At 46.3% G+C, this 17,717-nt stretch overlaps 1 protein-coding gene across 7 annotated transcripts in view; it reads left to right on the top strand.

Moving 5' to 3' along the window:
* The first annotated feature begins 1,004 nt into the window (after positions 1 to 1,004).
* Positions 1,005 to 17,717, top strand: part of ASCC2 (activating signal cointegrator 1 complex subunit 2) — a 41,736-nt gene continuing 25,023 nt past the window's right edge. For 4 of the 7 annotated variants that reach the window (XM_077874271.1, XM_077874269.1, XM_077874270.1 and 1 more), the window contains exons 1-5: positions 1,005 to 1,160; positions 5,939 to 6,036; positions 11,733 to 11,891; positions 12,264 to 12,434; positions 14,129 to 14,258. In XM_077874271.1, the coding sequence (XP_077730397.1) occupies positions 5,956 to 6,036; positions 11,733 to 11,891; positions 12,264 to 12,434; positions 14,129 to 14,258 (541 nt within the window). In that variant the 5' untranslated portion in view covers positions 1,005 to 1,160; positions 5,939 to 5,955. The remainder of the gene's footprint in view (positions 1,161 to 5,938; positions 6,037 to 11,732; positions 11,892 to 12,263; positions 12,435 to 14,128; positions 14,259 to 17,717) is intronic. The other 3 variants (XM_077874273.1, XM_077874272.1, XM_077874274.1) reach the window with 2 other exon arrangements.

Below are 17,717 nucleotides of genomic sequence, written 5' to 3'. Positions count from 1 at the left end.
AGAAAGGCAGAGACAGAGACAGAGGGAGAAGCAGGCTCTATGCAGAGAGCCCGATATGGGACTCTACCTAGGGTCTGACTTCACCCTGGGCTGAAGGCGGCACTAAACCCCTGAGCCACCCAGATTGCTCTCTGTGTTGATTCTGATGCACAGCCAGATTGGGAATACCAGCCCTATGCCACCTAAGACATTCTCTGGAAAATTTGCATTTTGCTTTTAAGATATCTATATCACAGCCTTCTTGATTTAAAAGAAAAAAAAACAAAACAGAACCTTTTTGTATTGCATACACAGAGAAATGTGCTCAACCCATAAGTGTACAATTTGATGACTTTTGCAAATTGAACACATCTATGTAGCTACCCCAAGATAAAGACATGGAATGTCCCAGTCTCACTTGCGGCCCCTTCCAGTCACCAGCCCCAGGGGACCACACTTCTTCTTTTTTTCTTTTTTTTAATTTTTATTTATTTATGATAGTCACACAGAGAGAGAGAGAGAGAGGCAGAGACACAGGCAGAGGGAGAAGCAGGCTCCATGCACCGGGAGCCCGACGTGGGATTCGATCCCGAGTCTCCAAGATCACGTCCTGGGCCAAAGGCAGGCGCTAAACCGCTGCGCCACCCGGGGATCCCACAGTTCTAACCCTATCACCACTCGCAAGTTTCGCCAGTTCCAGAACCTCCAATAAGCAAAATTGTAGTCTGTTCTACTTTGCTTTCTTTTGCTCAACATCATGTTCATGCTTTTGATTTGTTGAAACTACTCTTTTGGATTAAATGTGTAAAAGGATGATTGAGAAGGTTAGGAAAGAGATGGAAGCCTGAGACCCTGAGAGACCAGGTACAAGAATACTTGGATTTTTCCAAGAGGTGGAATCTCTTGGGAGACTGGAGGGAGCAGGGGGCGTGGTCACAATCGGCCTATTTCTTGTGGGGGCGGAGTCTTGAGCCTAGAGGCGTGGCCAAGGGCCCAGCTTCCCGGCGGCTGTTCGCACGGGGGGCGGGGCCGGGCCGAAGCTTCCTGTCTGCGCCTGCGGAATCGCCGTTTGACCCCGGAAGTGCCGGCCCACTGGGAGCTGTCACCGTGGACCGCGGCAGCGGCGGCGGCGGCAGCGGTGGTGGTGGCGGCGGCACAGAGCCGGTAGTGGAGCCGCCGAGGTGAGTGCGTGGCTGGGCCCTGCCGAATAGGGGGCATCGGGCCCGGGACGAGACGTGGCCATGCCTCAGGCTGCCACGGGCCTCACTGCCTGCCTGGCGGGGCCGAGACTGACGCTGCCGGAGGGGCCATGAGTCGCCCCTGAGGCCAGGCCTCTAGAGCGAGGAGTCACGGGTTCGAGGCTTAGCCCCAGAGTAACCTTGGATGAGTCACAGCCCTCTATCCTCACTCCAGGTTTCAGTTTCTTTACAGTTCATTCATTCATTCAACAAATATATGTCCATCACCTCCTGCGTGTCAGGAACAGATTTAGGCACTGGGGAGACTAACAGCAAGACAGACAAGGCACCCTCCCTCATGGAGCATCCAGTCCAGTGGGAGGAGACAGTCAACGACAAACTAAGGCACAAGATAATCAAAGATAGACAGTAACTGCAGAGTGAATACCTTAGATTGGGTGGTCTGGGAAGTTCTCTGAGGAAAGGAATATTGAATTGAGACCAGAGAAGGGTGATGACAATCAGAGAAATCGAGGCAGCAGTAGCGCAGGCCTTAACCATAATTAGTGCTTGCATCAAGCTCACCTTCTAAAAGAAAGCTCTTTTCTAAGTTTTGGCTTCTGTTGCCCTGCTTGGCGTGAAGGATGTACTGGTGGGCACAGATGTCATCACCAGTAATATCCTTTTCCTTTTGGAATTTAAAGTCTCATCTTTGCCTAGTTAATTTCTACCCATACTTTAGATGAAAACTCGGATCCTCCTTGACACGCTCCCTCCCTCAAGTCCGTTCTGTCTGTTACATGCAGTCATAGCCTGATGGGCCTGACCTGCATAGCTTACATCATGATATTTTACTAGTTTTTATGGCTATTTGATTCATATCTATCTTTCCCATAAAAACTGTAAATTTGTGAAGGGCAAGACCAAGTTTGTTCTTTGCCTACTTTGGTATTCTCCAGCTTCAGTGCCTGGCACATAATAGGTGCTCAAAAACTTTTTGAATGGATAAGTGAAACTATTAACATGGTCTTTTCTCTTTAGGGGTTCATAGTCTCTCTGCCACCAACTTATTGTCTTTTCTTACTTATTATATCTCTTCTCTACTTAAATGACTCCTCCCTCACTGCCTTTAGATGAAAGGCCAACATCTTTAGCATCACATTGGAGGCTCCTTTTAAAATGTCTTTATCTTTCTATTCAACCTCACCTCTCTACTTCCGATCATCCTGACCTTGTATTTTCAGCCATATCAAATGCCCCTTCCTTTAAAGCCACTGGTTCTTTTTTTTTTTTTTTTTTTTTTTTTATGATAGTCACACATAGAGAGAGAGAGAGGCAGAGACATAGGCAGAGGGAGAAGCAGGCTCCATGCACCGGGAGCCTGACGTGGGATTCGATCCCGGGTCTCCAGGATCGCGCCCTGGGCCAAAGGCAGGCACTAAACCGCTGCACCACCCAGGGATCCCCAAAGCCACTGGTTCTGAGCCTGTGTTCACACTTGCTCTTTGCTTGAAATGCCGCCCCCCCCTCCCCGCCTCCATCTTTTCCTCCCATCCTTCAACAACCAGGTTATGGGTCACCTTCTTGGTGACATCCTCCCTTTCTCTGTTGTGCTTGTTTTGGAAATTTCTTGTTCCAGCTTTGATCACACTGAATCTTAGTCATTTACATGCCCAGGACCCAGAATGTATTCAGTCAGCTTTTGCTGAGTAAATGAAATCCAAAGTGGTCTGCCTATGGCTGGGACTTGTAATCACAAGTAAACTTTATTGAGTGCAAAAAAAAAAAAAAAAACTTTATTGAGTGCTTGTTACGTGCCAGCTACTGTGTTGAACATTTACTATTGGTTACTTCTCAAACTCAGTTTTACAGATGAGGAAATCAAGGCTTAGAGAGTTTAAGGAACTATCTCCAGGTCTCAAACATGGGTAGGAAAAGGTGGAGCCAGGAAATGAACCCAGGCTGCAGAACTATAAAGCTCTCTTTTAACCACACCAGCCTGAGTCTGAACTGCTTTTATAGGCACTGGCTTGTAGGAAATGATTTCTTCTGAAATCAGGTGCTGTCTCTACCTGTCTAGGCCTGGCCTCTAGGGCCTAAAAGTTAAAGGATGAAGAGCCACCACCTACTATGGCTCTTTCCCTAATCTCGATCCCTACATTGGACACTCCCACGACCATCTTGAAAGGTGAACATGGAAAGAACCGAGCCTGTGAGTCATTTAGATTTCTGGACTGGCGAGCAGACTCCTGGTGTTTCCAGCTGCCGTCCCAGCATCACTGGGGGGTTAGGAAGGAAGTATTTTTAGTCTTTTCAGCACAAGAGTTCCCGGTGCCAAGGCAAAAGGGCTGGGCTTCAGTTTCAACTTGGTCACTAATGTATCTGCCTTGAGCAAATCAGAGCCCTTCTTTGGACATCTGAGCATAATCATCCTTGTTGTCTGTAACTGGGTTGTTGTGAGAGGCTTGCAAGATAGTAACTTGATGAGAAATAATGTCTGTGCAACATGTGTACATTATCTACGTTTTGCAAAGCTGAAAAGTGAAAGCTCATCCAAGCCCCTTTCATTACTTCACACCTTATGATTTTTTTGAGGCCACCACACCACACCACACTCCTGTGTGCAGGGACCCCATAGACCCACTGAGATCCTAGAGCTGGAACAGGCCTTGAGGACTAAACAGAATAGTCCTATCTCTTTTACATCCTTTTAGAATGGATATCTTCACAGTCTTTTTTTTTTTTTTTTTTAGCATTTTATTTATTTGACAGAGAGAGAGAAAGAGAGCATACAAGCAGGAGCTGCAGGCAGAGGGAGAGGGAGAAGCAGACTCCCCGCTAAGCAAGGAGCCTGACACAGGGCTGGATCCCAGGACCCTGGGATCCTGACGTGGGCCAAAGACAGACGCTTAGCTGACTGAGCCATCCAGATGTCCCTCTTCATGGTCTTTAAAACAGCCCATGAACTAAGGTTCTTTGAGTACCAAGCTGTTCCTACCTCCTTACCTTTGTTCCTACTGTTTCCTCTGCCTGGGGCACTCTCCTTCGTGGCTAATCTCCACTATCAAGACTCAATTCAGACTCTCCTGATCATTTTGGCTCCCCAGAAATCCTTTCCTGACAACACTCCCTGCAAGCTCAGCTACACTAGGCTCAGTACAGCGAATGGTTAAGAGACCCCCAGCTTCACCAACTACTAACTGAGTTCTAGGGCTAGTTTCTTTTCTTCTGAATCTCTATTTCCTCATTGATAAAATGAAGATAAAAATAGACCTAACCATTGAGTTGTCCTAAGCATTAGTATATGCAAAGTGAGTTAATGCTGAGAAAAGCCCTGGGGAAAGCACCAGCGCATGATAAGCATGTTGCTGTTACTGCCATTATCATTGTAATTATTGGGCTGGAAACTCCTGTGGGGCGACCCTGTGTTATCACTCTGTGTCTAAATAACACCAGGTCCTGGACTGATATCTGAGATATCCTGTAACTCATGGCTGACCCTGCCCTTCAGCTCATCTGTGAGGTTCTTAGGAGGTGATGGATGGTGTCCTCATCCCAGCCTCAGTATATCTTTATGTTGTCATGGAGACTGGCTGGCCTTATATGGCATGTCTTCTAAGGGGCCTAATTCACCTCCATTCCATGATTCAGCCAATATGCACGTCCCTTCTGTGGGGCAGGCCGAGTAGAGTTATGGAAAGAACGCTGGATGGGAGAAGACAAGAGATGTGGCATCTGCCACTCACTGACTCTGAGGTGGGTTTGGGCCTCTACTGAAAAGAGCTCACATTCGGGGCGCCTAAGTGGCTCAGTGGTTGAGCCATCTGCCTTTGGTTCAGGTTGTGATCCCGGGGTCCTGGGATTGAGTCCCGCATGGGATTCGCCACAGGGGGCCTGCTTCTCCCTCTGCCTAGGTCTCTGCCTCTCTCTGTGTGTCTCTCATGACTAAATAAATAAAATCTTTAAAAGGAAAAGAGACAAGAGCTCACACTGGCAGCTTCCTGTGAATTCTATCATCCTCTTTGGTCCTTCTATTCATCTACATCCTTCTTCCCTGAAGCCTAGAGTAGTTGTAAAATTTTAAAACCCCTTGGGATGCCTGGGTGGCTCAGTGGTTGAGCATCTGCCTTTGGGTGGGGGGATGATCCCCGAGTCATGGGATCAAGTCCTGCATCAGGCTCCGTGCATGGAGCCTGCTTCTCCCTCTGTGTCTCTGCCTCTCTTTCTGTGTCTATAATGAATAAATAAGTAAAATCTTAAAAATTTTTTTAAACCCTCTGTGAGGAAAGGCCCATCCTTCCATTCCTCAAAAGACTGCAGATCTGCTTAGAATTATAAGAAAAGTCCTTATATTCAGTCAGTCATCAAACAGTTGATGAGGCCAACTCTGTTACCAGGCCTGTGCTGGTCATGGAAAAGACAGCAAGAGGATAGCCCAGGCACTGTCTTCACAGAGCTTACATGCCAAGCGGGGCACAGAGCTGGACACATAATAAAGATTATCTAGGTACTTTTAGCCAGTCCTTCAGAGAGGGTTGGAATATATCAGGAGTCACCTGGGGAGTGTTTTCCTTCCTCACCTGAGAGCTTTTGCTCGAGGCAGAAAAGTCACCTCAGTGTGGATTTGTGGGTACAAGAACCAGGCCTTCAAGGTTCATCAGGAGCCTCCTGAGGCCAGAGTGTGAAGCTTCTCTCCTGGCTCTGGGATCAGTTCCAGAGCAGGCCCCTGCCACCAGGAGCCTATGTGTCTGCTCTCTTCTTCCCATCCATATTCCTTTCAGGAGGGTCACACAGCACAATGCCAGCTCTGCCCTTGGACCAACTCCAGATCACCCACACGGACCTGAAGACAGGAAAACTGAGGACTTCACCAGCGCTGGTGAGCCGGTTACCTTGAGGCTGCTCAGCCTGATGTTACCTCTTGCAACTTCAAAAGCAAAAAGCGCATTCCTCCTCTATCTGTTCCAAGAATGACCCGAGGGCCACAGTCAGTAATTCAGTAGCAAGGACACTACCAGATCCTTCCAGGCCCAGTGCAGAAGTTTCCTTTCTGAGCGGCAGCTTGAATTTGAGTAGTACTTTCCATGTTGCCACTCCAGACCTTCCCCCCAGAGCATTTCATTTTGAATTAAGAGTCTGATGGACTCTTAAGAGTCAACTCGAGCTGGCCTAGAAAAGGATCCAGTCCAAAGCCGGGCTTGGGGATTTGACCCTGCGGGAAGTGTTCAGGTTTCAGGTAGGCCTTTTTCAGAGCTATCTCACCTGCTATCCACACTTCAGGGGGAACACCAGTTTCAGAGGTCAGGTTGTCTTTTATCATCATGGGCTAAGAAGCGCCACCTGCCACATACCAACTGCAGGGCTTGGGAGACTGAAAAATAAGGAGGCCGTGAGCGTGCCGATTACCAGCTGCAGAGTGAGATTAGGCCTGCGGAGAGGTGCCAGGCTGCCGAAGGAGACAGACGTGGGGACTGGAGTCCCCACATGCCCTTACTGTTTTCCCAAGAATATGAGCTTACTTGACAGGGTGGGAGGAAGTATTTTCTAGGGGGGCTTGAGTAGAGTCGTGGGAAACAAGAGCTTGGTGTTTTATTTCCTGCTCTCTGGATGGCTTCTTATTACTTCCTAACTATTCTCTGATAATAGGACTTAACGTTTATAGAACACTTGCTCTGGGCCAAACCTTTCTAAACACATCACCTGGATTATCTCATGTTAAGCCCTGTGAGTAGGTATTTTGATTGTCCCCATTTTACAGATGAGGAAACTGGAAGTTAAAGGTCACAGAACTAGGAAATTAGGGGAGCCAGGATTGGAACCCAGCTAGACTGACCCTAGGTCTCATACCCTTAACTGCTATAAACCCTGTGGCGTTTTGTTTTGTTTTGTTTTAATAACCTTTTTATGTGAGGAGGGTTTTTATCAGAAAATCTTTATCTGTTCTGCCCAATGTTGTAGCCACCCACCGTAGTAGTCATTTACCATAGTCATTCACCACATGTAGGGATTGCACACTTGAAATGCGGAGAGTTTAAGGAACTGCATTTTTTATTTAATTTCAGTTCATTTAAATTAAAACAACCCATGTGGTGAGTGCCTACTGTATTTGGCAGCAAAGATATAGAAGAGTTCCATTAACGCAGAAAGTTCTGTTGGGCTGGTGGAGACTGACCTCCTTAAGTGGTTGACTCTGATTTTCTACCTCAGTCCTTCCCCATTTGTTTGTTTATTTATTTATTTAAGATTTTATTTATTTATTCATGAGAGACACAGAGAGAGCCAGAGACATAGGCAGAGGGAGAACCAAGCTCCTCGAGGGGAACCCAATATGGAACTCGATCCAGGGACTTCAGGACCACGCCCTGAGCAAAAGGCAGACAGATGCTCAACCACTGAGCCACCCAGGTGTCCCTATTTATTTATTTTAAAATTCATTTGAGAGAGACAGTACACAGCAGGGGGAGCGGCAGAGGAAGAGGGAGAGGCAGACTCCCCGCTGAGCAGAGAGCCCAACATTTGGCTTGATCCCGGGACCTGGAGATCATGACCTGAGCCAAAGGCAGACGGTTAACCATCTGAGCCACCCAGGCACTCCTTTCCCCATGTATTTAATATCTGGGTTGCTAGGCTGTGGGCTCCATGAGGACAGGAACCTGGTCCCTTCCCTTCATTCTCATTTCCCAGTGCTAGCTGCGTTTCTTTCAGAAAATATTCAGTAAATGAGTCAAGGACTCCAGCCAGGCCTTGTGCCAGATACTGGAACTACAGAGAAAAAAAGACATGGTTCCTGGCCTTCAAAGGTCTGTGGACTAAGAAAAGCAGACCAGGGGATCCCTGGGTAGCTCAGGGGATCCCTGGGTAGCTCAGCAGTTTAGCGCCTGCCTTTGGCCCAGGGTGCAATCCTGGAGTCCCGGGATCAAATCCCGCATTGGGCTCCCGGCATGGAGCCTGCTTCTCCCTCTGCCTGTGTCTCTGCCTCTCTCTCCCTCTCTATCATGAATGAATAAATAAAATCTTTTTTAAAAAAAAAAAAAGGCAGACCAGTCATTTCTCTACAGATAGGGTTGTGATAGAAGGGGCCACATGACTGCAGAGCCCAAGCCACTGATCCAAACTGAAGGGGTTTATGGGGCAGGGAGGGCTTGGGGGTAGTGGGAGGGTATGTGCAGCTAGGGAAGCCTTCCTGAAGGAGGAGGATCCTAAACTGGGTTTTGAAGGGGGAATAAACACTAGCCTTGCAGAGCAACGGGAGAAGGATGAACCTGGCAGGAGGACCCAAGTATATTATCCTGGAGTCTTGAGAGAGCCCGACTCCTCCCACAACCACCAGTCACTTGGGGTGGAAGCAGTAGCATTGAGTTAAGGAGCACAAGCTTTGTGTTAAATTTCACACATACCTATCAGAACATAGTAAGCGCTCAGTAATAATGATGATGACAGCAGTGACAGTAGCAGACGGTTCGAATGGGGAGTAGGGTGGGAAGAGAATGAGTGGAGGGAGATAGCTGCCTGATGAAGGAGTGGTCTTGTTGAGATTTGTACCCGTTGTATATTTGTCTCTTTAGTCCCAACTTAGGACAGGGAGATCTTTAGCTGAGGGACAGCCACCACGCTGCCTTTGCAGGGTGACAGGTGGAGCTAATGTTTATTGAGTAGCTAACTGTACACAGTACACACTTGGTGCTATTGAAAGTACAAAAGAAAGAAAGCCTTGGGCAAGAATGAGTGAAAGAGCTCTTGAGGAAGACAAGACTCATAAAAGTGGAACATGTGGAAAACAGTGCAAAATGGTTTCTTATCAAGATCAGAACAGAGTTTGGTGGGCAGAGACTGTCCAGGAAGCTTCACAGAGCAAGTGGGACCTGAGCCAGGCTTGGCAGGTAGAAGATACAGTTGGGGCCTGCTACCCTCTGCCCTGAAATCTCCCATGGTCCCTGTTACCTGCAGAATAAAGTCCCCACTCTTGAGTTTGGCATTGAAGGCCCTTCAAAGAACTTGGCTCTTCATTATCCACATTGATGCTTTGTCTAGCCAGCAAATGTATACAGAGAGTCTGCTTGAGGCCAGACACTGTTCTAGGGACTGGGAATGCTGTGGCAAGCAAGGCCCAGACTGCTTCCGGAGACCTACAAGCTAGTAGGGGAGACAGAGAAGGCAGGCCCTTCCTTTTTATATAACTTTACTGGGGCATGATTGAAAGATAATAAACTGCACATACTGAAAGTATACAGTTGGGTTGGTGTTGACATTAGTATGCACCCAATCGTCATAATCAAGATAATGAACATTTCTGTCATGCCCCAAAAAGTTTCCTTGTGCCCATCTGTGATCCATCCTTTCTTTTCTCCCCACGTGCAGCAGCCATGGATCTGAAAGTACTTTTAATGCAGTTCAACAGGCGCTATGGTTAGGGAAGCACAGAGTGCAGGTGTTGGAGGAGTCCAGGTAAACCCCTAACCTAGTCAGGGGTGGGAGTTGGGGAGACTTCCTGGAGGAGGTGAGGTCAGAACTGGGATCAGAAGGCTAAGCAGCAAGACCAGGATAGCATGTGAGGACTGTAGGTCATTCATCAGGTCTGCAGGCTGAGCTTTGGTTCAGATCCTGCCTCAGTTGCCTCCTTAGCCCTGTGACCTTAGTAAAATTCCTGAAGCTTACTGATTCTTTGTTTCCTCCTCTGTAAAATAGGGAGAACACTACTTCCCTTTTGAAAAATTGAAGATAAAAAAGAAAGAGGCTGTGGGACATACCTAGTCAGCAGCCAGGACAGGTCCTTGTTAAGAGGTGGCCTTTATCATCACCATTCCAGTGTTCTCTTCCTCCACATCTTTTTCCCACCACCCAGTGCAATCTGGGCCCTTTGTTTTTCGTAGCCCATTTTTATGCCTCCATAAAATACCATTTCTTCCGTAAAGAAAATCCTTCTCATTTTCCAAGGCCCAGCTTAGATGTCCTCCATGTGCAGATAATCACCTTTTGTACTCTCTCGGTCCCTCTGCCAGGTTTGAGCTGTCCCTTCCTCTGTTTTGTTCTCACTTGATGGCTTAGATATGCATCTCCACCTCTGGAGCATAGGCTCTGTGAACATGCAGATGTTTTCTTCACGTGCTTCACCATACCTGGCACAATAGTGCCGGTAAATGTTTGTAGGAATGCAAGGAAGGTAGAATCTCAGGGTGTCTGTGTCTGTCTGTCTGTCAGAGGAGTAGGAGGCGATGAGTAGCCCTGCTTGAGAAGTGACCTAAGAGATGAGGTGTCAACAGATAGAGGAAGGGAGGAGCTCAGAAACCAAGGAGACGAATTTAGATCCTAAAGAGAAGTTTTGAACTTGTTTCAGCCAGCGGGATTCCCTTTTTCAAAAAGTTTGTACCTGGAAGCCCACTGTATAAATTCTGGTATCCATGGGAGGGGTCCCAAAGGATATGAGAGGGGTCTCATATCACCCATATGATAGGGGCCCCCGAGGAATCCTTGCAGGACTCAAAGACTCCACAGTCTGAAAACTTGCACCAGGCAATAGGGAAGCATAGAGGGTCCTCGAGGAAACTGATCAGTCATGATTTTCCCTGTCCCCCTGGACTGACAGACCTGGAAGTGGGTGGATTGTGGTTGATAACCACCGAGACTTTGCCGGGCCTTCCTCCTATTACCACTTCCCCTGGAGAAAGCAGCCCTTATGTAGTCAGAGGAAAATAGCTCATCTCTTCTTTATGGTAAACAAAGTAAGGTTTGTTTATGACAAGGTAAAGGTTGGGAGAGAGAACTTGTGATTCTAAGCTGAGACCTGCAATTATTTGATTAGTATCTTTTCTTTAAAAGAAAAAAGTTACCAAGGTGTTTTTTTTTTTTTTTTTCTGATTCTAAGAAGGAAACAACATGATGCATACATATAGTATGGTACTATTTATGTAAGAAAGATGAAAACAGATCTAAAATACCTTCTATGGGTATATATTTGCCTGTAAAAACCTAGAAAAGGTCTGCAAGGACACTCATCTGATGGTGAGTGGTCGGTCACTCCTGGGAGGACATGAGGACTGGGAGTGTGGTCCCAGGAGACTCACCTTCTCTGCAGGGTTTAAGTTTTGAAAGAAAAGATGTGCATGTCTCCCTTGTATTATTAAAAAATAGCTTAAAAAGTAATACATGTATATTTTTTTTAATTGGAAAATATATTCGTGTCATAATCACCCCCCCACCAAAGATAACCACTGTTAGCTTTGGTATGTTGACCACCCCCCGCCAGTTTTTTTTTTTTTTAACCCGTGTTAAAAATATATACTTCTTTAAAAATCCCCAAACTGGTTGTATTAAATAGGTTTATATCCTGCTTTCTCTTCCCTTGACCTTTCCCCATGTCATTAACTATCCTCCAAAACACGTGGTTTTTAATGCCTGCCTGGTGTTCCCTGGATGCAACCAAGCCCCCTTTGTTAGAGACACTTGGTTCTTTATGCTTAAAAACTCCTTGGAGGGTCACCGGTTGGAACAGCCAAGTGTTGTCATTGCTGTGGGTTGGCAAATGGGCCCTCGCTGACTAACCTCTGCCACGTTAACACGTGGTTTTTGGATCCGTAGCACCCCGAGCAGAAGGCAGACCGGTATTTTGTGTTATACAAACCGCCCCCTAAAGACAACATTCCCGCCCTAGTGGAGGAGTACCTGGAACGCGCCACCTTCGTAGCCAATGACCTCGACTGGCTCCTGGCCTTGCCTCACGATAAATTCTGGTGCCAGGTAACATTCTATCAAAATTAACACTAAGACAAAGCACATGACATGCCGTTGGTTGGTTGCTGTTATTGTTTTTCTCCCCCCCCCAGGAGATGCTTTTTTCCCTACTTCTTACACTGGATCCTTAACAGCAAATTGTGGTTTGGATTGCTCTGTCTTGTATCACGATCTTAATGATGTTTACACAACGCCTTCCAACGTGTCATTTTTAGAAACTTGTGTTTAGCCTTCGGCTCATTCATACCTCCTTAGTCCCTTGGGGTTGGAGTGTTTTCCTTAGGCCAGGGCTGGTAGGCTGTGAGCCCCTGCACAGTCCACCCACAAGCCCCTGGGCCTCAGTGACAAATCCTCGCTCTGATCTGTTGTCTGCCATAGGTTATCTTCGATGAAACCCTGCAGAAGTGCCTGGACTCCTATCTGCGCTATGTCCCCCGAAAGTTTGATGAGTGGGTGGCCCCAGCCCCTGAGGTTGTTGACATGCAGAAACGCCTCCATCGAAGTGTTTTCCTCACTTTTCTCCGCATGTCCACTCACAAGGAATCCAAAGTAAGCCTTTGATCCCACAGGGCGCTACCCAACACCCAGCACCTCTGTGCCAGATTTTCCTGCCCCTGAGAAGGAAGGCCCTGAAAGCATCCTGTTTCTTCTTTGTCTCTCTCCTCTGCCTTTATTCCCACCTTTGAGGAAGAAATCTGTGGGCGCCCCTCCCCTTATCTGTGAATTCACTGGGTCTGTGTTACGTCCAGTGTTTTCATCAATGGGAGCAGAGGGCCCTTTGCCAGTTGACGTGTGACTGTGCCTTTTTTCATGCGTCAGAGGGTGAAAACAGTGATTCTGATTTGTTAAAGGAACTTTTATGTGCTTTTTAAAAACCTTTACTTTTTCCCCTCCAGGTTTTAAAAATAATACTGTCTCTAAACAACTCAAACAGTACAGAAATATTTTGTAGGTAGTGAATGTCACCTACAAAATCCCTTTCTCCAAAAAAACCCCACCATTATGGTGCATGTTCCTTCAGGGAATTTTTTTTCTTTCAATATACTTGTGTGTGTTTGTGTGTGTATGTGCGCACACATTGATTTTTATAATAGGATCTTGCTTTTTTTTTTAACTTTTGAAGTTTGGAAACTTTGAAATATATACAAATATATACCAAAATATATTTTTATAATAGGATCTTGCTTTTTTTTCAAATATATACAAAAATATATTTTTATAATAGGATCTTGCTTTTTAAATTTTTTTAAAAGATTTTATTTATTTATTCATGAGAGAGAGGCAGAGACATAGGCAGAGGGAGAAGTAGGCCCCATACAGGGAGCCCGATGTGGGACTCAATCCCGGGTCTCCAGGATCACGCCCTGGGCCAAAGGCAGGTGCTTAACCGCTGAGCCACGCAGGCGTCCCTACTTGCCCTTTAAAAAACTTTTGTAGTATGGAAATTTTCAAATATATACAAAAGCATAATGAACCCCATGTATCCATTACTCAATTTCAACAATTGTCAATATTTTGCCAATTCTATTTTCTTTTTTCTCCTGAGTTTTCTCTTTTTTTTCCCTAGAGTATTTTATTTTATTTTATTTTTTCCTGGAGTTTTTTTTATTTGTTTTTGTTTTTGTTTTTGTTTTTTTGAGGGACAGAGAGAGAGCAAGTGTGCAAGTGGGTGGGGGAGGGAGGTAAGAGGGAAAGGGAGAGAAAGAATCTTACGCAGATTCCACACTCGGCACAGAGCCCAAGGAGGGCTTGATCTCAACCTTGAGATCATGACCTGAGCCAAAAATCAAGAGTCAGATGCTTAATCGACTAAGCCACCCAGGCACCCCTTTCCTGGAGTATTTTATAGCAATTCCAAACATCATGATAATTTACTCATAAATATATTATTGTTATTTTTATTTTTTAAAGTAAGCTCTATGCCCAATGTGGGGCTTGAACTCATGACCCCAAGATCCCAAGAGTTGCATGTTCTGACTGAGCCAGCCAAGTACCCCAATGCATAAATATTCTAGAATGAATGCTCAACCAACTATTTTATAGTATATTTTTGCTTCTTTTTACATTAAAATGAAGAATAGCTATTGCCTCAGGTCAATATATGAGGCTCAGATATGTTCATAGTGTGGATGGACCTTCATTTATTAGCCAGTCTCCCATTGTTTCTTGCGTGTTTGCTATTACTTTACCAAGAGTACACTTTCATAAAGTTTCTCATCCTCTCTCCTTGCACTGTTCCTTAGGATCACTTCATTTCCCCCTCTGCATTTGGAGAAATCCTCTACAATAACTTCCTGTTTGACATCCCGAAGATCCTGGACCTCTGTGTACTCTTTGGAAAAGGCAACTCACCATTGCTCCAGAAGATGATAGGTATGTGGGGCACATGGCCTGAGGGGCTGCACAGAGATGGCCCCCACATGCCAAACTAGAGCACCTAGATGAGTGTAGGAGGATTCAGAACTGCAGTGGCAGCCAGGGGTTGGGTATGACTTTGCAGATGTATGTGTGTCAACTCTGAAAGACACAACTGGCGGGCCATGGAGAAGTGGAGACAACATTGTACTACACACTCCCTCAAGGATCTTGGTATTAGGCCACATGTCAAACAGTTGCAGGAGTGGGGAGATTTGCCTTAACTATGAGTATAGGAATAGCAGTGATTGCTAACCTTTAGGTGAGTGCCCACTGGAGGCCAGGCATTCTGTTGAGCTCTTTGTATGTGATCTTTTTTTTTTTTTTTTTAAGATTTTATTTATTCATGAGAGACACAGAGAAAGAGGCAGAGGGAGAAACAGACTCCCGGCTGCGAGTGGTACTTAATGCCAAGACCCCAGGATCACAACCTGAGCCAAAGGCAGACGCCCAACCACTGAGCCACCCTGGTGCCCCCCTTGTGCCCCCCTTGTATGTGATCTTAATTGATCCTCACAGCAGCCCTGTGATGAGACTCCTGTAATCCTCCCTTTTTACAGACAAGGAAACTGAGGTTCAAATGTAAGGGACTTGCTTGGGAGCCCATGACTAATAATAAGTGCCCAAGCTGGGATTTACGTCACATAGGCCTGACTCTTCCTCTTTGTCACTCCCTGCCTCAGGGATAATGGGGTTGCCTCAAAAGTGTCACAGTTTGCATTGTTGCTAAGGACAGTTGGAGACCGAGTTCAGAGAGGATTCTTTTAGGTTGCGAAAGGAGTGACTTCAGCAGTTGGATCTCATCAGGAGGCAGCAGGCTGGAGGGTTCCATCAGAGCCTGAAGCTTGGTTGAGATGCTGCAGAGGGTATAGTGCCCCAGCAAATTCCTCGCTGAATCATGGCTGATGGCATTGGGCCGGACATGGAGACAGGACACCACCGTCAGCCCTCCTCACCCTAAGATTATAGGATATAGTCTTCCAAATGCCCAATTACAAAACTAAGTTTTCTCTTGAAATGGTTTCCTTCTTTCCTTCCTCCTAATAATAAAGGTGATAATAAAGGGAATATATGTTAATTTAGAAAGTTTGGGAAGAATATAAAGCATTAAGAAGTGGAAAAGCGATTACCAAATTCCTGTGCCCAGAGACAATCATTTGGTGATTATTTCCTTCCAGTCTTTTCTCTGTGTATTTTTCGAAAACATGTCAGGCCGTAACATGAAATTTCATATCCAGCCTTTTCATTGGAACAGCATCTGGTTTCTCATTCAAATCTTTTTCCTTGATCATCAGTTCATTTCTTTTACTTTCCCAGAGAAAGACTCTTCATAATGTTACTATAGACTGAGGGCATGGAGTGAGTGAGCAAACTGGGCATGATTAGTTAGAGAAACAGTTATTAGGCCAGTTTGATTAGAGCAGAGCATTCCAGGAAGGCAGCAGCAGAAGATGGGAAAGGGCAGCTGGGGCCAGATTGGGGAGGGCTCTGTGCCAGCCATTAGTACTTGGGGGAGTAGTATCGCTCGTTGGCTCAGAAGGTACGCTCTGCCAATTCACACCCCAGCTCTACTCCTGACTGTGTCACTTGGTCCAAGTCAGTTAGCCGCCCACAGCCTCAGTTTTTGCATCTGAAGAATGGGAAGACTAATGCCTTATGTAACTTATAGGATGATTGTGAGGGTTAGCACAGTGCCTGGCTCCTTATAAGTGCCTAGTGACTGTGAGCTCTTACTGTGATGAGGCCACGGGAGCTACTAGGAGGAGCTATCTGGTGTCAAGGTTAATTTGGCAGCTTGCCAGTGGGAAGGGTGGTGACAGGAGACCGAGTAGGAGGCCAGTGCTTCAGTGTGGGTTTGAAGGTGAGAGTCTGGTTGGGCTGAAGAAGACATCCTGGAGGTAGAATAAAGCAGGGCTTGGGAAGGTCAGCTGGAGGGAGAAGTCAATAATTCTGAAGAAAACTGGTGTGGGGTGCAGGAAAGGGGCCTTTTGGGCTGGGGGTGGGTTGCAAGTGGAGGCATAGTCCGTTTAGATCTGTAGGGTGTGAGAAGCTGTGCAGATTCACGGGGAGAGGACTTTTGGCTGCAGTTCCAGGAAGGCAAGGGTGGAGTGAGAAAACTCCTAATCTTTTGAATTACTCACTTCTTTGAGAATCAAATGAAAGCTTCTCCCCAGAAAAACATACCCCCTTACAGATTTTGAGGTGTTTTTAGAATGTTTTTATTCCCAGATTGGGAACCCTTAATTGGCTTATTTAGGGCAGTCCATTCTTTGTCTTTTAGAGGGCGATTAATAGAAAAGAAGGCAGGACAGGCATGTGGAGCCCCTTCATTGTGTGTGTATTGGGGTGTGTGTTTTGAGGGGGGTGTGGAGGACAGGTCTGCAGACAGACAGACACAGACACATGCATGCAGGTGTGCACACAAACACACATACAGAGCAGCTCTTTCCAACCCTTGAGCAGAAGGCACAAGGGGCAGTCTCTACTGTCTCTATCCCAGAAGCTCTTGAGCAAAGCAAATCAGCTGTAGTAGAAATAAAGGCTTACTTCTCTTAAAAAAAAAAAAAAAAAAGAAAAGAAAAAAAAAAGATTAGCTGTAGTAGGAGTGTTGACAAGGGAGAGAAGGAAGGAGGAAACAAGGGGACTGGCTGATCATCCTTTGGCCAGAAGCCCAGTCCTTACCTGGCACCCACCTCCCTCCCCAACCTTCTTGCACAAACACACCTAGCTTTTTTTTCACCCTCAAAATTGGCATTCTGAGTCAGTAAGTGTAATTTTGTAAGTGGGGTCTTTCAGTGAGCCACTTTGTGAAAGCAGGAGGACATCGGGCCTTGGCCCCATTGAGGACTGCTCCAATCTCTTTGGTAATACCTTCCATTCACCCTGGGTTTCTGAACTGCTTTAGTCTGGGAGGGATGCCACTGTTGTCTCTTACTTCTTAATTGTTTCTTTAAGAGATCGAAAGTCAGATCTTCACCATCACCGGATCAGATAAAGGAGAGGGAAGGGTCAGTTGTGAAACGTTATCTGTTTTGATGCTTATAAAAGATCCCTGTTATTCAGGCATAGGCACTAGAAGGATTATGAAAGAGTGTCCTACTCTGGGCCAGGTGGTTGGGGCATAGTGGGGTCTACCATATGGCACTGGGGGGAGACCTGCTCCTGATGCCTGAGTCAGGAGGCACTACCTGGAGAAGGTGACACCTGCCTTATGGTGAATGTAGCTCTGGGAAGTCACTCTAGGCAGAAGGAGGAGACGGCTTGTTCTCTGAGGTTGAGGAGGTACAAGAGAGTAATGCAGGCACAAGAAATGGGGAGAGGGTGGCTGGAAATGCCATCAGGGCCAGATCTCACATAATCCTCAGTGCTGTGGCCAGGAGTTCAGACTTGACCTTGAGGATACCGTCAGATGGGAGG

Source organism: Canis aureus, chromosome 27, assembly GCF_053574225.1.
Source record: "Canis aureus isolate CA01 chromosome 27, VMU_Caureus_v.1.0, whole genome shotgun sequence".
In the NCBI taxonomy this organism is placed as follows: Eukaryota; Metazoa; Chordata; class Mammalia; order Carnivora; family Canidae; genus Canis; species Canis aureus.
Note: the sequence above shows the minus strand (reverse complement) of the source record. Positions and strands in the feature narration are given on the sequence as shown.